This window comes from Dipodomys spectabilis, unplaced genomic scaffold, assembly GCF_019054845.1.
Source record: "Dipodomys spectabilis isolate Male_0828 unplaced genomic scaffold, ASM1905484v1 ptg000174l, whole genome shotgun sequence".
Lineage (NCBI taxonomy): Eukaryota > Metazoa > Chordata > Mammalia > Rodentia > Heteromyidae > Dipodomys > Dipodomys spectabilis.
This window is the reverse complement of record NW_024870851.1, coordinates 6,145,576-6,169,074: the sequence shown is the minus strand read 5'-3', so window position 1 is coordinate 6,169,074 and position 23,499 is coordinate 6,145,576. Positions and strand designations below refer to the sequence as shown.

Here is a 23,499-nt window from a genome sequence, read left to right as displayed (position 1 = left end):
CAGCCGACGTGCCGGCGGGGCGCTGCAGGTGGAGCGCTGCGCTCCGGCCACGCGGAGGAGCGGAGCGCCGGGCCGGGCCCGCGGGCCGCCGGCCGAGGCTGCAGCCCTGCGCGGGAAGCTCCGCGTCCTCCGGGTTCCAGCCCACAGGGCTTTCCGTGAGGGGTCGGAACAAGCCCGCGTGGGGACAAAGACGCGACTCTCCGTGGGGTGCGCTGTCACGCAATCGCACGGGATTGCGTTTCCAAATTGGAGACTGCTGGGTTCCCGGGCGAACGCAGAAGGGGCGCTGCTGACCTCCGCTCACGGGGCCGCCAGAGCGCTCCCACGCCACCGCCCCACGCTGCCTCGCTCTCCGCCGGCCCGTGGACTCAACCCCCACCGGGCGCGCTGCGCGCAGGGCTCCAGCCACTGGTTGCTTACCTTGGCCTCGGACCGGCACTAGGCTGGCGGCGAGCGCCAGCAGCAGCGTACCAGCCACCGCCGCCGCCCGGCGCCCCATCACCACGACTGTCCCCGGCCTCGCCGTTCCTTCCCCGGGAGGTGGGCGCGCGCGCCGCACACAGACCAGGCAGCGTCTCCACTCCCGGCGACTCCTTCCCGTCCGTGCCGCAGCTCCCTCCTAGTGGCGAAAAGGCTGCCCCGACGCCTGAGGCAACCCGTTTTCTAGCAGCGCCAGTCCCCACCCTCCAGACCGTGCATAAAGCCCTTTAGACCCGACCGCCCCGGAACTAGCATGCGGGAATCCAGCGGGGCAGGCCCCCTGCCGCCTGGCCCGCCCCCTGCACTTCGCTGCGCGGGGAGGAGTGGGCACCCGAACTCATGCGCGCTCACACGCGCGCCCTCCACACGCTCGCACACTTGTGCAATGCTACAAGAGCGCACGCTCCTCCCCGGCACACACTGACATTCTCCCACGCTCACTCACGCCTGCACACACACACACACACACACACACACACACACACTCCTCATTCACCCACATTCCAGCCTCATGGAAATCTTGACTGACAGGCGCGCGCTGCCCTCGGCTCTCCGCAGAATTTGTCCCCAAACAGAAGTGGGCCGGGCAATCCACGTGAAATCTCCCACCGACACACTCGTACAAACCAAGTGAGCCGTGGGAAGGAATGCAGAAAGGAAACGTCAAGCGTAGAGGCTGGGAGGAGGAACAGATGGAAAGAGGAAAGAGAGGCAAAAAAACAAGACAGAAGGAAAGAGGAGAGGAGACAAGGATGGGAGCGCAGGATTTCTCGGACTGGAGAAATCTGTCCCATTCATTCCCTGTCTTGGCTCTTTTGAGCCCCTGCTTTTCCTAATCGAGTTCAGACTGCTTGGTTGGGTGGTGTTTTTTCCAAGTTGGAGAGGTGTTTGGAACATTGAGGAAGAGACGAGGTTTCACTTGCTTAGCTTCACAGGTGTCATGGTTAGATCGCGCTTCTTAAAAGTGTTATTGTAAGAAATAAAAGTTTCAAAAATTAAAGCATGAGCGTCTCTGTGGCGCCAGTGCTACAAGTGGTTTAAAGTTAGCGGCGGGTTCCTTCTTTGGAGACTTGTTGCGCGGGCTGGCGGGGACGGACTCCCCAGTGTATGAGGCTGATCGTCCCCTCACACGAGTCCCCGCGCGCTGGGGAAAACCGAGGGCTGCTAGGCGCTCTATAGGAGCCCGAGGTCCCAGAATCTTCCGCCCCCGCCCCTGAAAGCTAGCCTCAGTCTGGGACGGCGAGTCCTGCAGTCCTAAACCCAACCTCCTCCTCCTCCCACCCCCACCCCACCCCCAGCGCAGGCAACTGGGCTGTGACGCGTGGAGGCGGCAAACCTACACCCACGTGGTCCCCGGACCAGGTCCCACTACCCCCCCCCCTCTTCAGGGGACACCACCTGCCAGTTACTAGAACCCCTCTGTCCCGATCACCCACAGTCTGGGACTCAGAGGGCTCCAAACATCCAGACTGTGTGGCTTTGATGGGCTTTAGTTTTTAGGGACAGGTGTTTCTTTGGGAAAACGAGAGAGAGAGAGAGAGAGAGAGAGAGAGAGAGAGAGAGAGAGAGAGAGAGAGAGAGCTGACTTTAAAAAAAAAAGAACACGATGTGGAAGGACTTTTGAAAGGGGGGGGGCGCGATCCAGAGTCGTGTGACCTGGCCACAGGCACTGGAACCCTTCCTTGCCTCCTGCTGTGCGGCGCCGAGAAGGGGGAGGGCTGGGGACCCGAGGGTTGGAGGGAGCTGGGGAGGGAAGGGGACGGCCTGGGTGGGAGGAGGGGAGCGGTGAGGGGGCCGACGCTGCACTCCAGTGATTTATGCGGGCTCCAGGCGGCCAGAGGCCAGGGCGATGGTACGAGACCGCGCCGGGGTCAGGCTGAACCAATGCCCACTGGGGCCAAGCTGCAGAATCACTGGGCGTCCCTGCACCTCCGAGTTACAAAGAAGCCGCCAGGCCCAGGAGGTGCGCGCCAGCCCTGGGCCGGCAGGTGGGAGAGAGGACCGCGTGTGTAAGAGGGGCTGGGCTTGGTCGGTGCGCGGTGTGGGTGCGCAGGCGCGAGCGTGCATTTGTGTGTGTGTGTGTGTGTGTGTGTGCGTGTGTGTGTGAATGTGTGTGTGTGTCCTTTCACTGTAGCAGTCGGGGCTACAAACATTCCTTTCTGCACTGAAGGGTTTTCCTCATTGTTGTTGTCTTTGTGCTCCAGTGTTGCCAACTTACTGGAATTCCTGACGAGGTTGCACAGCGGGGCTCAGTCTGAGCGTGTGAGCCAGCTGCGTTTGTGTATGGGGCCGACCCCACGGTTAATCCCAGAATAACGCAGAAGGGGGAAAGGGGAGAAAAGAGGAGATCAGAAGAGGGTGGGGATAGAGGACCACTAAGAGTGTGATCCATCCTTAGCACTCTTTATCACACACACACACACACACACACACATACACATGATTAAAACAGAACATTTTCTCAAAGTGATCCCAAATCCGTGGCTCTTGTTAACACCCCATACACGTATTTTATTTAGATTGAGCATCTAGATTTGAGAGGATTAAGTCTATGGACCAACATCTGAGAAAGCCCAAACCAAGGGAGCTGTCATTTAGGCCAGCATCGTTAAGTCACTCTGTAATACAAACGTGTAATTGCATGGTGTTTCCTCTTTCTCTCTCCATACACACATATTAAAGAACAGTCAACCAAAAGGAACAAGAGAACATGAGACAAAGTTAAATTCTTTGTAGCAATTTGTGTTAATCAGCTCCCTTGATAAATTTTTCTCACCTATATTATTTAACCTCCTCATCTCAACATCAAATTACTGGAAATACTTTTTGTTGTTGTTGTTACAGTACTAGAAATTGAAGCCAGGAAATTACATTTGATAATCTACCACTTGAGTAACACACCCAAGTCTTTTGGTTATTAGTTTGTTTTTTAAATAGGTTTGTCTAATTTTGCTCAAACTAGCCTCAAACTTATCATTTAGATCAGTTGAGGTGACAGACTTCTGCCATCAAAACCTTTTGTGTCTGTCATGAACAAGTTTCACGCTTCTTATAGTGGCCATAAAGCGGTAAAAATCTCCATGTGTTTGTTTTAATAATCCAACCCTGATTTTCTTCCTAAGTGCTACACACCCAACTATCCACAGCTCAGCTCTGATCTAGTGTCCCTATACCTCTATCTTAGCAGCTGGAGCCTGAACTGCAAAGCTTCTGTGTCTCAGGAAGCAGCACCACCATCCACTCCAGATGCCAAACCTGAAACATGACTCCTCACTCTTTTCTCTACAACCACATGCAACCAGCATGAGATTCTGTGATTCACTGCTTCAGATCTACCCACTTTTCTCAACCTTATTGTCAGTTACCAATCTCTCTCACCAGAATTATCCTTATAACGAATCCTCAGGTCAATTTTAGCCTGCTATCTATTTTCCATTCAGCAACTAGATGATTCAAAGTGATGTCTGTCACTTATATCTGGGAAATCCTAGATAAGTCTCTCCATTACAAAGTTATGAAACCAAGGCTAAGAATTACTTTCAAATGTGATAGAACAGAATAGAAAGCAAAATAACCTTCATGTGAAAAACTTATGTATTGTTTCATAAAACTATTAGTTCCATGAGTTCATATATATATGGTAATATGTATCACCATGTAAAATACATTTCTGTCTTTTTTCTTCATTCTTTTTTGGGGGCACTATTGGGTATTGAACTCAGGGCATCAAATGCTTTAGGCAGGTACTCTATTATTTGAATCATACCTTCAGCTCCTTTCAAAATATATCTCTCATACATATCTCAGGCAAAAGAGTTTGAGGTATCTTTACTTAAAAAAAGAGAGAAGAGCCAGGCACTGGTGGCTCATACCATAATACTAGCTACTCTGGAGGCTGAGATCTGAGGATCGTGGTTCAAAGCCAGCCTGGGCAGGAAAAGCCATGAAACACTTATCTCCAATAAACCATCAGAAATCCAGAAGTGGTGCTGTGGCTCAAGTGGTAGAACGCTAGCCTTGAGCTGAAGAGCTGAGGGACAATGCTCAGACCCAGAGTTCAAGCCCCATGACGGACCAAAAAAAAGAGAGAGAGAAGAGTAACGTGTGAGAGAGAGAGTATTGGGGCTCAAACTGAGACACTCACTCCTTCACTTGGCTTTTTTGCTCATGGCTAGCATTTTACCACTTGAACCATACTCCACTTTCAGCTTGCTAGTTAATTGAAAACAAGAGTCTCACAGACTTTTTGTCTGGACTGGCTTTCAACTGTGATCCTCATGTCTTTTAAGTACCTAGGATTCTAGGCATGAGCCACCAACACCCAGCTAAAGAAGAATGATAAGTAGTGAAACTTGGCAAGTGTTTTAATAGGTTCTATTTCTGCTTAATCATGGTAAAAATAACAAATCAAAAGAAAACCGCCATTGAAAATATAGTTGATGGTGAAGATACAGTATAGACAAACATGGCTGTCCCTACAGATGATGGAAAGGGGCTAGACAAAAAACCCAGGAGATGCCAAAGAACCACTAAGTCACCATGCTGCTAACAGTCCCTAGCAAGTGCACAGTGCAGCCAGCTTCAGATCTGCTCTCAGGTGCAAACATCTCCACAATCCCTCCATCTTTACCCAAGTCTCAAGCTACATCCACCAGAGCGTTCCAATGACTGCAAACAACTGACCAAAGAAGTTCTGGACTGTCAGACCTGGAAAGATCACAGAAGGAAAATTAAAAAGTGGGCTGGGAAGGTGGCTCAGTGGTAGAGCGCTTGCCTTGCCTGCCTGAGGCCCTGGGATTCCATTCCTTAGCACCACATAAGCAAAAAGAAAAAAGCCGGAAGTGGCGCTGTGGCTCAAGTGGTAGAGCTCTAGCCTTGAGCTGAAGAGCTGAGGGACAGCGTCCAGGCCCAGCGTTCAGGTCCCACGACCGGACCCCCCACACACAAAAAAAGAAGAAGAAGAAAATTAAAAAGTGACAAGTACAATGAAAAAATTAAAGAATATAATAAATGATACAGATCCTGAGAAACAGAATGCATCATGCCATAGAGGACCACATAGGAAGGCAGAAGTTGCAAAAGGGAGAAATCACAATAGATGTCTTTACTGTACTTTCCATGGGAGGGGACAGACATGGCAGAGTAAGCAGAATTACAATAGACTAAATTTGTATTTGAAAAACAGGCAGGAAAAGGGTGAACAAATGCAGCAGTAATACTCACTAGACACTATGTTGAAAACCAACTATACAACTTGTGAGTGGAGATGAGAGGGGAAAATGGAGAGAGCAAGGGAAGGAGTGATATTGTCCAAAAAGAAATGTACTCTTTACTTGACTTACGTAATGTAACTCCTCTATATATCACCTTTATAAAAACAATTAAAAATTAAATTAAAAAATAAAAAACCAGGCAAGAAGTCAAGGTAAAGTGATGCAAGTTTGTTAGCAGATCCAGAACGAGGTATGCCTAATACCTGTAAGTGGGCTAGATGTTAAAACATTACCCTTACGGAAGCCAGAAATATGACCAACACAATAGACACTACATTGACCAAGGAACCAAAGGTAGCTTAACAAAGTGAATACAAGACAAACTGACATCATATGCGTCCTAATATGACACACACAGCAATGGGCCCAGGTACCTTTCTGTGATATTCCTGATAGGCATGCACAATCTAAATAGGCATAGTGCTATCAGCCTATAGTTCTAAGACTCAGGAAGCTAAGATAAAAACATTGAAGTTCAAAGCCAAACTTAGTGTTTTTTTATTTTGTTTTTGTTTTTTGTAGGTTGTGGGGCTTGAACTCTGGGACTGGGCACTGTCCCTGAGATCTTCAGCCCAAGGCTAGCACTCTACCACTTGAGCCACAGCACCACTTCCAGGTTTTTGAGTGGCCATTGAAGAGTCTCACAGACGTTCCTGCCCGGGTTGGTTTTGAACCACAATCCTCAGATCTCAGTCTCCTGAATAACTAAGATTACAGGCATGAGCCACCAAGGCCCAGCTTCCTTTTTTTTTAGACTTGAAGAAAAAAGATACATAATCTAAACCTAATTATGAAAAAAAATCAAGCTGGACACTAATGGCTCATGCCTGAAATTCTAGCTGCTCAGGAGGCTGAGATCTGAGGAACACAGTTTAAAGCCAGCCCACACAGAAAAAAATCCATGAGACTCTTACCTCCATTTAACTACCAGAAAACCAGAAGTGGAACTCTGAGCAAAAGAGCTTAGGGACAGCACCCAGGCACTGAGTTCAAGCCCCACCACAGGAAAAAAAAAAAAGCCAGGTGCCAGTGGCTCACACCTGTAATCCTAACTACTGACTACTGAGGAGGCTAAGAGGTGAGGATTGAAGTTCAAAGCCAGCTTGGGCAGGTAAGTCCATGAGACCTTTACCTCCAATAAACTACCAGAAAACTGGGAGTGTTGCTGTGCACAAGAGGTAGAGCGCTAACCTTGAGCTGAGGAGCTGAGGGACAGTGCCCAGATCCAGAGTTCAAGCCCCACAACCAACAACTATAACAACAACAACAAAATCAGACAAACCTATCTTTTCTCATTTTATAGAACATCCAAACTGAGGGACATTCTGGGAAATAGCCAACTTATATTCTTCAAAAACGGTTGTAAAAGCCAGGAAACTGCCTCATGCTTGTAATCCTAGCTGCTCAGGAGGCTGAAATCTGAGGATCAGAGTTCAAAGTAAGTGCAACAATACATTTGATGCATACATAGAAATATTACAATAATCCCCTGTACATCAAATGTATGCTAATAAAAATATATAGATGCAAAAACAGCAATAACAAAAGCTATCTGTCAGAGACTCTTATCTCTAATTACCAAAATGCTGGACGTAGAGCTATGGCTCAGGGGTAGAGCACCAGCCTTTACACAAAAGCTAAGGGACAACACCCAGGTCTTGAGTTGGCCTCAAGTATGGCCTCAGTCTGGCACGCACACACACATTAAAAAAAAGATTGTAAATGACAAAGAAAGGCTTGAGAAAGTGCTTAGAGATATCACAACTCCACGCAACACATAATCCTGAGGTAGGTCTTGCAATAGGGGTTAAAAATAACACTAAAGGATATTATCAGAAATCGAAGATGTCCCCAGGGCTCTCTACTTCCCTCAGCCCAGCACACCTGACTTTCCCTGGCCTTCCATCACTATAGCCAAAACCATATTTTTGTAATCATTTAGCAGATTGCATCACTTTCCTGATTATAACTCTTCAATATTTTCCCATTGTTTTCTACAATAAATTCCAAAAAATTTCAGCTCAGATCTGAGCCCCTGCATGACCTGGCCCTTGTCTACCTCCCACACCTCACATGACAGTTCATCCACACTTCACAGGGTTCTGCAAATGTACTATCTTCATCTCCAGCCTTAAAGGCATTAATTAAGAGCCCTAACCAAGAGAGATAGGTTCATAGTTTGCATAACCTGCTGGTAGCTCTCCAGGTTTTAGTTCATAACCAAGTGGATCCTTACAAAAGTCCTCCTCTTGCTTCAGTGAGCTTGAGTGGATTTGTGCCCCTTGTAAAACACACCCAGGCTGAATCCAAAAAAAGTTCCAAAAATGGCCAAGGTATGGAGACACACATCTGTAATTTTATCATTTGGGAGGCCTATGCAGGAAGAGAACCATTTCAAAACCAGTCAGACACTGGTAGCTCACTCAAGAGGCTGAGGTCTGAGGACCACAGTTCAAAGCCAGCCAGGGTAGGAAAGCCAAAAGCCCTTGAGACTTTTATCTTCAATTAACTACCAGAAAAGTAGAAAAATGGAGCTGTGGCTTAAGTGTTAGAGCACCAGCCTTGAGCAAAGAAGCTCAAGGACAGCACCCAGGCCATGAGTTCAAGCCATGGGACCAGCACACACCACCCTGAGTCAAGTAGCAAGACCTTTTCTCAAAACAGCCAAACAACAACAACAAAAGTACCAACAAAAAAAACTCAGGCTTGCAGGGCACTGGTGGCTCAGACCTGTAATCCTAGCTACTCAGGAGGCTGAGATTTGAGGACCACAGTTCAAAGCCAGCCCAGGCAGGAAAGTCTGTGAGACTCTTATGTCTAATCAACCATGAGAAAACCAGAAGTGGCACTCAAAGTGGTAGAGCACTAGTCTTGAACAAAAGAGCTCAAGCCTGAGTTCAAGCCCTCACAACTGACAAGAAAATAAAAAAAGGCTTAACATGTCCAAAACCTTGGATTCAATCCCTAACAACAACAGCAACAACTAAGAGTGTCTAAAGAGAAGACATCATAGGTAGCTCATCTACTAACAGCCAAAGAATTTATGGCATGTTTGCCTAGTAACTTTCAACTTGTCAGTCTCAGAAACAGTCCTGAGCTATTGGTTAGCTGCATGTTCCTGGTGGATTACCATAGCTAAGAAAGCCTCACAAATACCGAAAGGGACAGCTTTCTACTAGCCATAATTTCTGCACCAAAAATGAAAACTGTAGGTCTAATATGACAACTGAAACTTCTTGATTTGTGAATGAAGTCATAGGAAAAATCCTGGCAAAGATTTAGGGAAACAGCAGCGACTAACAAGTCTCACTGATTGAAAATAAGTTGAATAAAATGAGAAAAGAAATTGTTTAAAGACAAGATTAAAAGACACCATCACAGGAATTCCTGGGCATTACCAGGGGCTGAGACAAACACAAAAGTCCTGATCTGACCAATTCTGCAAGCTGGAGTCCACACCTGTACAGAAAGACTTCATAGTACGTAGCGAGGAAAGGTAGGAATAGAGTATCAAGGTCAAAATGATTAGCTTTTCTGCTTCTAAATTCCTCTCTTGCGAGCAGTTTCTGTAGGTAGGGATCAGCGAAATTATCTACCTTGATAATGAGTGTCAATGACCAGAAGCCTGTAGGATTCCAGGAGTACCAGTCTCTCTCTTTCTTATCTCAGAGATTGTGAAAGGGTTGGAGATTATAGAAAACTCTGTGATAGTCAAGCCCTGGTGGCTCTCACTTGTAATCTAGTCTACTCAGGATACTGAGATCTGAGGCTTGTGGTTCAAAGTCAGCGCAGGCAGTAAGGTCCAATTAACCATCATAAAGCAGAAGCCGAGCTCTGGTTCAAGCGGTAGTGCTAACCTTGAGTGAAACAAGGCTAAGGGACAACAACCAGGCCCTGAGTTCAAGCCCCAGTGGTAGGAAGGAAGGAAGGAAGGGAGGGAGGGAGGGAGGGAGGGAGGAAGGGAAGGGAAGGGAAGGAAAGGAAGGAAGAGAAGGAAGGGAAGGAAGGGAAGGAATGGAGAGAGGGAAGGAGGGAGGGAGGGAGGGAGGAAAAAAATCCTACCATTTCATGTAAATCCACTCTTCAGTGTTCTTGGATCTGGGGCTTACAACAAAACTGAGCCAAGGATCTTGGCAACAGAGCTAGATCCAAGTTGTTAAACACCAAATCTGCAAACATGGCATGGAACCCAATACATGGCAGGTCCTCAATAAATATTTTGGGATTGAATAAATGTGAAATAAAGCATCAAAATCACTGCAAAATACTCCTCCACTTAATTTTTTGGCATTCCAACACAAATAAGTTCTAATATTGTACTAAATTTTGAAGGAACAACTTGGGCTGAAGCGATCTTAAGATCATGAGTGCCCGCAGAAGCGTCCTCAGAGGGTTATCAGTTCTCCTTGGCAACCAACGCTTGCCTTTAGGACCTCAATGAACTGCAATGTGCACTAAAACTCAGCAGTATTTCTCTCATGTCTCCAGAAGCATGTGGCAATATTGATACATTTTTAGTTGTCATAAGAGGCAGGAGAGCTGAGCACAGGTGGCTCACCCCTGTTAATTTTCACTACTCAGGAGGCTGAAATCTGAGGATCACAGTTTGAAGCCAGCCTAGGCAGGAAAGTCCATGAGATTCTTATTTTCAGTTAAACACCAAAAAGTCAAAAGTGGAGCTGTGGCTCAAGTGGTAGAAGACTAGCCTTAAGCAAAGAAAAAAACCAAGGGACAGCTTCCAGGCCCTGAGTTCAAGTCCTAGGACCAGTACAAAAAAAAAGAAGGGAGACACATGGGGGGACTCATAGTGGGTAGAGGGTGTACTATTATCCAGTGGGTAATGGCCAAGGATGCTACTAAACATGTTACAATGATAAAACATGCCCTCAAAGAGCATTGGCTGCCCCATTTTTTTAATAAGTTTTTTATTGTGAAAATACTATACGGAGGGGTTACAATCACATGAGCAAGGTAATGAGTACATTTCTTATCAAGCATTGTTGCCTCCTCCTTTGTTTTTCCCCTACCATCCCTTCCCTCCCATCTCCACGGCTACATTCCCCACCCCCACTCCCACCTCCTGCCTAAACTGTAAAGTTCATTTTTTGACATAGCGTCTTATACATCTCATTGTTGCAATGGGTTCACCTGTATCCCTATTTAAACAATTTGTTTTTTTCCCTTCCCCTCCCCAAATTATACCAACATCAAATACAATGAAAACAGGGGTTATACAGTGGGGGAGGGACATACAGAGCAACAAAAAAAAAAATCATGTGGTTCCTTATAAATACATTAGAAACAATAGCAAGAAAGAAAAAATCACAGGGCTGGGAAGGTGGCTCAGTGGTAGAGCGCTCGCCTTGCATGCATGAGGTCCTAGGTTCGATTCCTCAGCACCACATAAGCAAAAAGAAAAAAGCCAGAAGTGGCGCTGTGGCTCAAGTGGTAGAGCGCTAGCCTTGAGCTGAAGAGCTGAGGGACAGCGCCCAGGCCCAGAGTTCAGGCCCCATGACCGGACCCCCAAAAAAAAAATAGAAAAGAAAAGAAAAAAAAAATCACTTGTGTCCCTATCTTGGGGTTCATTTCACTTAACATCATCTTATCTGATGTTTTCTGCTTGTCTCAGATATATACTAGTTATTGCAAATAAGGGAAACCATGGGACTTAAGTTTCTTTGTGCCTGGCTTACTTCACTTAATATAATTTTTTCCAAGTCTTTCCATTTCCTAACAAATGGTGTTGCCTCATTTTATTTATTTACTTGTTTGTTTGTTTGTTTTGCCAATCCTGGGGCTTGAACTCAGGGCCTGGGCACTGTTCTTGAGCTTCCTTCGCTAGCACTTTACAACTTGAGCCACAGCACCACATCCAGCTTTTTCTGTTTATGTGGTACTGAGGAATCAAACTCAGGGTTCCATGCATACTATGTAAGCACTCTACCACTAAGCCACATTCCCAGACCCCCAATAGTTTTTTTATTTTATTTGTGCTGGCTAGAGTTTAAAATCAGGCACTGTCCCTGAGCTTCTGTGCTCAAGGTTAGCATGCTACCAGCATAACTTCTGGCTTTTTGGTGATTAATAGAAGATAAGAATCTCGTGGACTTTTCCAAAAAGGATGACTTCAAATTGTGATCCTCAGATCTCAGCCTCCTAGGTAGCTAGGATTGCAGGTGTGAGTCACTAGCACCCAGCTCTGCACCTTTTTGTTTGTTTGTTTGTTTGTTTTTGGTGGGTTGTAGGGCTTGAACTCTGGGCTTAGGCACTGTCGCTGAGCTCTTCAGTTCAAGGCTAGCACTCTACCACTTGAGCCACAGTGCCACTTCTAGTTTTCTGGTGGTTAATTGGAGACAAGAGTCTCCCAGACTTTCCCACCTTAGTTGGCTTTGAACTGTGATCCTCAGATCTCAGCCTCCTGAGTAGCTAGGATTACAGGCGTGAGCCACGGGTGCCCAGCTGCCCAAAAGTTCAAGAAGTTCAAGAAGTTCAAGAAATCCTGAAATAAAACAAAATCTTTATGAATTTGACAACAAAATCTTTGAGTTAAAACCAAAGAATTAATTTATCCTTTTTTGCTTTTTTTTCTTTTTTCCTTTATTTAATGTAATTTAAGTTATTTATTTATTTATTTTGGGGTAGTCCTGGGGCTTGAACTCAGGGCTTGGGCACCTCCTTGAGCCTCTTTGTGATTGAAGTTAACTCTCTACCACTTGAACAACTGTGCCACTTTCAGCTTTTTCTGCGTTGTTTGCTGGAGATAAGAATCTCACAGATTTTCCCGCCGGGGCTGGCTTTGAACCATGATTCTCAATTCAGCCTCCTGAGTAGCTAGGATTACAGGCATGAGCCACCAGTGCAGTCATCCTCTTATTTTTGTACTTTGCTTTTATTTTTTACTGTGTTGGAGATTGAGAGGGCCTCATATATGCTAGGCAGTTCTCTACTATTCAGCTCCATCTTGAACTCTCGTGATTGTAATAACTAGAAACTTTAGTGAGAAATGCACCATAATTCTAGAAATCAAAACCCAACAAAAAGAAAGAGACAGATTGGAAAGGTACATACCTGTAGTCTACTATTAAAAACACTGAGGCAAGAGGATCACTTGAGCCCTTGAGTTTTGGACCAGCACCTAAGTACCATCTAGCAAGACCCTATGTAAAATAAAACAAACAACAACAACAACAATAAAAAACAGACATTAAGATGAGGGCTGGGAATGTGTCTTAGTGGTAAAATGCTTGCTTAGAATGCATCAATCCCTGGGTTTGATTCCTAAGTACCACATAAGCAGAAAAAGCTGGAATTGGTATTGTGGCTCAAGTGGTAGAGAGCTAGCCTTGAGCTGAAGAGCTCAGGGACAGCACCCAGGCGCAGAGTTCAGGCCCCACTACGGACCAAAAAAAAAAAGATGAGACATATCCCAAGATGCATTTTGAAGTAGGAAAGGTAGGGGCATTGTTCAAATGACAGATCCCTTGGTTAGTAAGCACAAGTTCTGAGTTCAGACCCCAAAACCACCAAAGAGGAAAAAGAAAAAAGAAATGGTGTTGTTCCCACAGTGAAAAAAAAAAACAAAACGGTGTTGTTCTCACAATTTTGTGTTGTTTAAATGCAAACTAAATTTAAAAAGTACTTCTTTCTCTTCTCTTCAGTAGAGTGGCTATTTTTTTCCTCAAACCCCAGCCCAAATATTTCCTCCTTTGTTGAGAAAACCACCATCTCTTCCAGACAGGCTCTCTTTTCAATAATATTCTTCTACCAAACATATTTACAGCAGGAGGATTCTCCCCTCAAGATATAAATACTTGGAAGTGGCGCTGTAGCTCAAGTGGTAGAGCGCTCGCCTTGAGCTGAGGGACAGCGCCCAGGCCCAGAGTTCAAGCCCCATGACCGACAAAAAAAAAAAAAGATATAAATACTTTAGTTGAATTCATATCTCCCCAATAAATTACACTCCTCAAAGGCATGTTTTTCTAAATAAACTTTAAAAAAATGTAGACTCTATTTACTGAAAAATTGCCAAGATAGTATAAATAATTTTTATATATTCCTCGTCCAGCTTAACCTACCATTAATATCATCCATTAGAATAGTTCATTCCTCATAATTAGTGAGCCATTCCATTATTTAACTAGGGTCCATATTCAGATTTCCTTAGGTTTTTTTGTTTTTTGGGTCCAGTCGTGGGGCCTGAACTCTGGGCCTGGGCGCTGTCCCTCAGCTCTTCAGCTCAAGGCTAGTGCTCTACCACTTGAGCCACAGCGCCACTTCCAGCTTTTTTCTTTTTGCTTATGTGGTGCTGAGGAATCAAACCTAGGGCCTCATGCATGCAAGGCAAGCGCTCTACCACTGAGCCACCTTCCCAGTCCCTGATTTCCTTAGTTTTTAAACCCAATGGTATTCTTCTATTCCAGGATGCCATCTAAGACACTACATTCCCTTTAGTCATCCTGTCTCTTTACGTTCTCCTTTGATTGACAGTTTCTTAGGCATTCATTGCCTTTGATGACATAACAGTTTTGAGGTGTACTGCTCAAGTTGTATTGTTGTTGTTGTTGTTGTTGTTGTCGTCGGTCGTGGGGCTTGAACTCTGGGCCTGGGCGCTGTCCATGCACTCTTCAGCTTAAGGCGAGAGCTCTACCACTTGAGCTACAACGCCACTTCCGGTTTTCTAGTGGTTTATTGGAGATAAGAGTCTCGTGGACTTTCCTGCTAGGGCTGGCTTCGATCCTTGATCCTCAGATCTCAGCCTCCTGGGTAGCTAGGATTACAGGTACGAGCCACCCCCACCAGGCTCAAGTATTTTATACAATGTCCCTCCATTGGGATTAGTCTGACATTTTTCTCATGGCTAGACTGGGGTGATGGGTTTGGGGAGCAAGACCACAGGAGTTAAGTGCATGGTGTCAAGGGTACATACCAGTGTGACTTATGCTAAATCATGACTTTTGACAAGTTGATGTTAACCTTAAGCACTTGGCAAAGGAGTGTTTGTCAGACTTCTCTGTTATAGGGTCATTTCTTGTCCCCTTTTATAGTCTATATTCTAGATGAATCACTATGTGGTACAGTCCACACTTTTAAAGCTGCTTAAAAGGTAATTTTGTCCATTTGCTCCAATGTGTTTGATCATTTATCTATATAAATATAGAATCATATATTTATTTTGTAATGTGGCTTATAACCAATACATTGTTTTATTGGTTTTGGTTTTGGTTTGCGTGCCAGTACTGGGGCTTGAACTCAGAACCCAGGTGCTGTCCCCTAACTTTTTCACTTAAAGCTGGCACTGTACCACTTGAGCCGCACCTCAACTTCTGACGCTTTGCTTTGAAAGCAATCCTCAGATCTCAGCCTCCACAGTAGCTAGGATTATAGGCCCATGAACCATTAGTGCATGGCCACACCATATTGTTTATTGCCCAATTTATTCCAGGGTTAGCCATTGAGAACTCTTTTTTTTTTTGGGGTCCGGTCATGGGGCCTGAACTCTGGGGCTGGGCGCTGTCCCTCAGCTCTTCAGCTCAAGGCTAGCACTCTACCACTTGAGCCACAGCGCCACTTCCGGCTTTTTTCTTTTTGCTTATGTGGTACTGAGGAATCGAACCCAGGGCCTCATGCATGCAAGGCAAGCGCTCTACCACTGAGCCGCCTTCCCAGCCCGAAAATTAATTTCTTTAAAAAATACAGAAGCACCCCACTAGAAAAATATATATCTATGAAACAGTAGGAAAGGTAACATTTATGTCATGTCTACTGCATGCCACACACACAGATCCTATTTAATTCTCACTTATTTCTTTTTGTTGTTGTTATTGTTGATGGTGGTGGTGGTGGTCATGGGGCTTGAACTCTGGTCCTGGGCACTGTCCCTCAACTCTTCAGCTCAAGGCAAGTGCTCTACCACTTGAGCCACAATACCACTTGCCATTTTCTCAGTGGTTTATTGGAGATAAGAGTCTCACAGACTTTCCTGCCCCAAGTGGCTTTGAATTGCGATCTTCAGATCTCAGCCTCCTGAGTAGCTGTGATTACAGGCATGAGCCACCAAAGTCCGAACTATTCTCACTTACTTCTTAAGTAATAGGTTTTGTAGCTATTCCGATTTTAATAGATAAGAAAACTGAGTGCAGAGATTTTAAATTGTTTTCCCCAGTATTGTACAGCTAGTTCATAGCAGACCTAGAAATTGAACTTAATCTGATCAGCAAAGACAAACTCCTACTCAGAGGACCTATGGATTTAAATAAGGAAAAATCACTTCTCCCTCTATATGGAAAGGAAAAAGAAAAGAAGAGTGAAAGTATGGTTCTAGTGATTGAGTGCCTACTTAGCAAGTGTAAGTTCAATCCTCAGTACTTGGGGATGGGGAGAGGTGGGGAGTCATACATACTAATGGAATACCACATGGTATTTTGAAATATTTGTACATTATAAAATATTTAAGTCAGAGTTCTATCTTTCCAAACAATTATCATTTTTTTGGTTTTTCTTTGTCAATACTGGGATCTGTTTTAAAGCCCAACCCTATTATTTCTGTGTGTGTGTGTGTGTGTGTGTGTGTGTGTGTGTGTGTGTGTTGAACTCGGGGCTTTAGTCTCTTGCTTTACTTTTTCAGTTAAGGTTGGCATTCTGCCACTTGAGACACATCTCTACTTTCAGCTTTTTTGTGTGTGCTTATTAATTAGAGATAAGTGTCTCATGAACTTTTCTGCCCAGGTTGACCTCAAACAGAAATCCTCAGATCTCAGCCCCCTGAGTAGCTAGGATTACAAGTATGAACCACCAACACTGGGCTCGTACTATTTCTTTCTTTTCTTTTCTTTTCTTTCTTTCTTTCTTCCTTCCTTCCTTCCTCCTTTCCTTTCTTTCTTTCTTTCTTTCTTTCTTTCTTTCTTTCTTTCTTTCTTTCTTTTTTTTGCCAGTTCTGGGGCTCAAACTCAGGACCTGGGCTCTGTCCCTGAGCCTCTCTGTGTTCAAGACTAGAGCTCTACCACTTGAGACACAGCACCACTTCTGGCCTTTTCTGTTTATGTGCTACTATGAAATCAAACCTATGGCTTCGGGCTGGGAAGGTGGCTCAGTGGTAGAGTGCTTGCCTTGCATGCATGAGGCCCTGGGTTCGATTCCTCAGCACCACATAAGCAAAAAGAAAAAAGCTGGGAGTGGCGCTGTGGCTCAAGTGGTAGAGTGCTAGCCTTGAGCTGAAGAGCTGAGGGACAGCATCCAGGCCCAGTGTCCAGGTCCCACGACCGGACCCAAAAAATAACAAACCTAGGGCTTCATGCATGCTAGGCAAGCACTCTATCACTAAGCCTCCTACTATTTCTTGATAATAAAATCTTTCAAAATTCTTTCTTCCTACTTCTACTAATCATCATTTAGTATCCATATTTTTGTTTTGTATACCGTTAATAATCTCTTTTTATTATATCCTTTTTCTACTTACTTGGAGTTTTATACATTGTTAATCCAACCTATTAAATTTTTATTTTAATCATCATGCTTTCAGTTCCAAAATTTCTACTCAAATCTTTTTTTTAAGAGAGATCAGTTCTCTTGTGAACTCCTTCATTGTGTCATTTATTTTTGCACAGGTCAATCATGATTATATTACAGTCTGTACCTAATAACTAATATATGGATTGCCTATAGTTTCTCTTAGTGTTCAGGCATTTCATTCTAGCTCCTGATGTGCCTACTAACTTTTATTTTTCAGACTGCGTCTGACTATGTAGCAAAGATTTCCCTGAAATGTACTCTGTAGCCCAAGCTGACCTAGAACTGGCAATTCTCCTGCCTCAGTTTTCTAAGTGCTAGAATGACTGGCATTTGCCACCAAGACCAGAAACTTGGTGGTTTTCTGTAATTTATACTGCATATGAAAAATTATGTAGGCTGTGGATAATTCTATCTTCTGGAGTGAGAGTTTCTTTTTCTTTAAGTAGGCAGCTGAAATAAAGACAGACCCTTGATTCAATGAGAGTAGTCACAAGATTGGATTTTTTTTTCTATGCTGGGGATTAAACCCAGGGACTTGCACATGGTGGCAAACACCCCATCAATAAGCTATACTCCAGCCCTGGATTTCAGCTTTTTAGAGAGCTCCACTATTTCTGCTTTGCTATTACTGCTAGGATTTTCCTTCAGTATCTCAGTGGGAAAGGAAGTTCTGTTCTCCAGAACTTCTCTTCCTTGTAGACTCTGAACTCCAGTGTTTATCTCACCAAAAATCTGATTGACTTTTTAGTATCTTGACATATACTTTACTCGAGATGTAGTGAAAGGTAATTTACAAATTCAAAATTCCTTGAGGAAATAACTCTTCCTTCCTCTTGGAACTTTGTCTCTCATGTGCTAGGTGCCTTATAGTTACAATGCCTTTAAACAGTTGTTTCCTATTTTAAATGTTTAAATGTATTTTTGGAATAATTGTGGCTATTCTCTAATGTGGTACCAGATGTCATTAAGTGAGTGTTAAAAGCTAATTGCAATATGGGATCTGAAACCATATCAATACTCTTTTCAACCTCAATTCCTTCAAAAGCTTTTGGCTTGTCTTTTACTCTTGGATTTTTATAACATCTGCATTGGTCATTTGGAAAATATTTAGTTCCTCTAAATGTTGATATATTTCACCTTCTAATATTTTTAAATCATATTTCTTAATATTGCCACCAAATTAACCAATTTCTTTATATATTTCATTATTGTCAAGAATCAAATGGGGTTGGGAACAGGAGGGAAAAACTGAGAGAGAAGGAGTGACATTGTTCAAAAAGAAATGTATCATTACCTAACATATATAACTGTCACTCTCTGTGTCACTCTCCTTCATACTAACAATAAAAAAAAACACATAAGCTGGGTGCTGGTGGCTCACGCCAATAATTCTAGCTACTCAAGAGGCTGAGATTTGAGGATCAGTGTTCGAAGCCAGCCCCGGCAGGACAGTCTGTGAGATTCTTATCTCCAATTAACCACTCCCAAACTGAAAGTGGAGCTGTGGCTCAAAGTGGTAGTCTTGAGCACAAAAGTTCAAGGACATGGGGCTGGGAATGTGGTTTAGTGGTAGAGTACTTGCCTTGCATGCATGAAGCCTTGGGTTCGATTCCTCAGTACCATATAAACAGAAAAAACTCAAGTGATAGAATACTAGCTAGCCTTGAGCAAAAGAAGCTCAAGGACAGTGGCCAGGCCCAGAGTTTAAGACCCAGGACTGGCAAAAAAAAAGTTCAAGGACAGCATCCAAGCCTTGAGTTCAAGTCCTATGATTGACAATGATAGTAGTAGTAGTAATAATAATAATAATAAATGAAAATAGAAATAAGTAAAGAAAGAACCAAATAGCCAAATTTAAGTTTCCCAAAATTCTAATTTTTCACCTAAAACTGTAAATTCTGCCCAAGGATTACAGAACACTCTAATACTATGGAAGCTTTATAATAACACAGAAATCTCAAAAATCCCTATTGTACTTGAATATATTACAAGACAACATTTGGATGACCCATCATAAATATAAACTTGCCTCTACTCTTTTAAAATTTGTTCATTTTGTCAACATGAAGATAACAACTAAAAAGTAGTATTTAACCCTAAGAATGTTTCAACTTGAAAGGCAAATTAAGCTAAATAGAAAGTTGTTTTAATTAGAGTAAAAGCAAAGTACCATGTACAATTAACAGCATTTAGATGAGCAGAGGGCAGAAGACATAGCCCTCTGCCATTATGCTCTCTGAGTGTGGTGTAAGTAAAGTGACAGAGAAGTTTCAAACAAGTAGCTCTTGACAAGTGACTTACTGCATACATAACTCTCTACAGAGGAAATCCTTAGTGTCTCTCAAACTGGAAAGTTGGAAGTGCTTTATAAAATAGCTTTTACAAAGAAGTCTCTTCTCCCAGCACAGTCCCTTTAAGTAGGTAGATGAATAAAAAGAACAGTATTTTCCATACTGACTATCTTTCTCTCCCCTGCCTGGGAGTTGGCTGGTTTTCATCTGGGTTTCTCTCTTCACTCCCTGGCCAAGGAAGCTTCTCTCTGTAGTTCTGTCTTGTTAAAATACAACTATATGAGAAAAGCTAGAAAGGGAAGCATGCTTTCAAGAGGGTAGAGCACGAACCTTGAGAGAAAAAAATTAAGCAAGAGCATGAAGCCCTGAGTTCAAGCCCCAGTACTGGCATGAACAAATAAATAATAATAAAAACAAAAAAACCCTAGGGCCATACAAATTAAAACTTTAAATCACAACTTTATTTGCCTTTTATAAAACTTGTCATGTTGTATTTCTCACAAATGTAAAACATCAGCAAATTAAAAACATCAAGCACTGGGCTGGGAATGTGGCTTAGTGGTAGAGTGCTTGTCTAGCATGCATAAAATCCTGAGTTTCCTGAGTTTGATTCCTGGGTACCACATAAACAGAAAAAGCCAGAAATGACGCTGGGGCTCAAGTGGTAGAGTGCTAGCCTTGAGTACAAATTGGTTCAGGGACAGTGCCCAGGCCCTGCGTTCCAGCTCCAGGACCAACAAAAATAAAAAATAAGGGGCTGGGAAGGTGGCTTAGTGGTAGAGCACTTGCCTTGCATGCTCAAGGCCCTGGGTTCAATTGCTCAGCATCACATAAGAAAAAAGAAAAGGGCTGGGAAGGTGGCTCAGTGGTAGAGCACCTGCCTTGCGTGCTCGAGGCCGTGGGTTCGATTCCCCAGCACCACATAAGCAAAAAAGAAAAAAGCCGGAAGTGGCGCTGTGGCTCAAGTGGTAGAGCACTAGCCTTGAGCTGAAGAGCTGAGGGACAGTGCCCAGGCCCAGAGTTTAGGCCCCACGACCGGACCCCAAAAAAAAAAAGAAAAAAGAAAAAAAAACGGAAGTGGCGCTGTGGCTCAAGTGGTAGAATGCTAGCCTTGAGCTGAAGAGCTGAGGGACAGCGCCCAGGCCGAGTTCAGGCCCCATGACCGGACCCAAATCAATCAAGCAAGCAAGCAAGCAAGCAAGCATCATTATATGTATGTATTTATTTATTAACTTTTGTCGATCACGGGCTTGAACTGGCACTGAGCTCTTCAGCTCAAGGCTAGCACTCTACCACTTGAACCAAATTGCCACTTCTGGTTTTCTGGTGGTTTGTTAGAGGTAAGAGTATCACGGACTTTCCTTCTCCAGGCTGGCTTTGAACCTTGATCCTCAGATCTCAGCCTCCTGAGTAGCTAGGATTACAGGTGTGAGCCACCAGTGCCCAGCTCAAGCATTATTTTTCTCTTCATAATAACTTTTAAGAAATGAGTTTAGAGGCTGGACATGGTGATATGCATCTGTAATCCCAGCTTTGAGGAAGCTGAGACAGAAGGATCATAAGTTGAAAGCCAAACTAGGCTATATACATCTATCTTAAAAAGGAGAAAAAGTGAGAGAGGAGGGGAGGGGAGGGAAGGGAAAACATAGGCATACTGGGCATGTTGCCCATCTGTAATCCCAGCATTCAAGGTAGCTAAGACAGGAGAATCAAAAGTTCCAGACAAGTTGGGCTACATAATTGGACTGTTTCAAAAAAATACCTTTTATTAAAAAAAAAGAAAGAAGCTGGGTGCTGGTGGCTCACACCTGTAGTCCTAGCTACTCATGAGGCTGAGATCTGAGAATCATGGTTCAAAGCTAGGCCAGGCAAGAAAGTCTGTGAGACTCTTATCTCCAATTAACCACCAGAAAACTGGAAGTGGCACTGTGGCCCGAGTAGTAGAGCACTCACCTTGAAATGAAGAGCTCAGGGACAGCTCCCAAGCCCAGAGTTCAAGCCCCACAACTGACCAAAACAACAACAAAAAAATGCAGGAGTAAATCTCTGTGATTTTGTGTGTGTGTGTGTGTCCGGTTGTGGGGCCTGAACTCTGGGCCTGGGCGCTGTCCCTCAGCTCTTCAGCTCAAGGCTAGCGCTCTACCACTTGAGCCACAGCGCCACTTCTGGCTTTTTTCCTTTTTGCTTATGTGGTGCTGGGGAATCAAACCCAGGGCCTCATGCATGCAAGGCAAGCACTCTATCACTGAGCCACCTTCCCAGTCCCAATCTCTGTGATTTTTCAATTTACAACTGTTTCTAAATTATGACACCAAAGGCACATAAAAAAATGTGAAATCAGACCTTATCCAAATTTTAAAACTTCTATGTAAGGGTGATAAATTAGCTCAATAGTAGAGCACTTACCTGGCATGCATGAGGCCCTGAATTCTAACCCCAGCACTGCAAAACGAACAAGAGAATGACCAGTGAACAGCAACCTACACTTGCAAATTGTATCTTTGATAAAGGTCTAGACTGCAAAATATATAAGAACTACAACTTAAAAATAAAAAGCAACCAAATTTAAAAATATGAACTAGGGAGGAAAAACCTTGAATAGATCCTTCTGTGTGTGTGTCTGTGTGTGTGTGTGTGCACACATATGTATACATAAATATACACACATATATACATATATACACACACAATAAATGACAAATTACATGAAAAAATGCAAAATGTCATTAGTGGAATGCAACTCAAAACCACAATGAGACTGTGAATGTGGCTTAGTGGTAGAGTGCTTGCCTTGCATGCACAAAGCCCTGGGTTCTATTCCTTAGTACCCCATAAACAGAAAAAGCTGGAAGTGGCACTGTGGCTCAGGTGGTAGAGTGCTAGCCTTGAGCAAAAGAAGCTCAGGGACAGTGCCTAGGCTCTGAATTCAAACCACAAGACTGGCAAAACACACACACACACACACACACACACACACAATGAATATAACCTCATATATAGTAGGATAATCATAGGAAATACAAAACAGAAAGTGTTGGCTAGGAACTTTTGTACTGATGGGAATACCACCAAATGGTGCAACCACTGTGGAAAACAGCTCTGTGGATTCTTAAAATACAAAACATAGATGATGATGATTGAGCAATTCTACTCCTGGGAATAAAAGCAAAAAGAATTGAAGGTTGGAACTCAAAAAATGCTGTGTAGTTGGGCACCAGTGGCTCATGCCTATAATCCTAGCTACTCAAGAGGCTGAAATCCAAGGATCATGGTTCAAAGCCAGCCCAGGGCAGGAAAGTCTGTGAGGCTTTTATCTCCAACTAACCACCAGAAAACCAGAAGTGGCTCTGTAGCACAAGTGGTAGAGCACTCACCTCAAGCTGAAGAGCCAAAGCCCAGAGTTCAAGCCCCACAACTGAAAAAAAAATGCTGTACACCAAAATTCATTTCAGTACTGCAATCACTGAAAGGTAGAAATAGCCTGTGTCCATGAACAGATGAACGGACCAACAGAATGTGGTATCTATGTACAATGGGCTATTACTCAAACATAAGAGGAATGAAGGTCTGAGATGTGCTACAACATGGATAAATCATAAAAGCATTATGATAAGTCAGATGGAGGGAGAAAACTATTAAATTATTCTGCTTACATGAGAAATACAGAATAAGTAAACTCAGAGAGATAAAAGATAGCAAGGTGCTTACTAGGCTCTGTAAGGAAGGAGGTAACAAATCATTGCTTAATACATGTCTCGTTTCCATTTGGGATGATGAAAATTCTGAAAATGGAAAGGAGTGGTGAAAGTTGAACTGAATTGACATAATGTCACTGAATTTTATGTGAAATTCAGATTTTAGTGTTTAACAATCAAGTCTTACTGAGTACAGCTATGTCCATTTGTTTCTATCCTAACTGTGGCTGTTCTCAAGCTACAACAGAGAAT

General features: G+C 43.8%; 1 protein-coding gene across 1 annotated transcript in view; it reads right to left on the bottom strand.

Moving 5' to 3' along the window:
• The window catches only part of Lrp2 (LDL receptor related protein 2), a 193,303-nt gene extending 192,653 nt beyond the window's left edge, over nucleotides 1-650 (bottom strand). Inside the window, exon 1 of the mRNA XM_042694053.1 lies at nucleotides 421-650. Coding sequence (XP_042549987.1) covers nucleotides 421-499 — 79 coding nt within the window. The 5' untranslated portion in view covers nucleotides 500-650. The remainder of the gene's footprint in view (nucleotides 1-420) is intronic.
• Nucleotides 651-23,499: the final 22,849 nt, after the last annotated feature.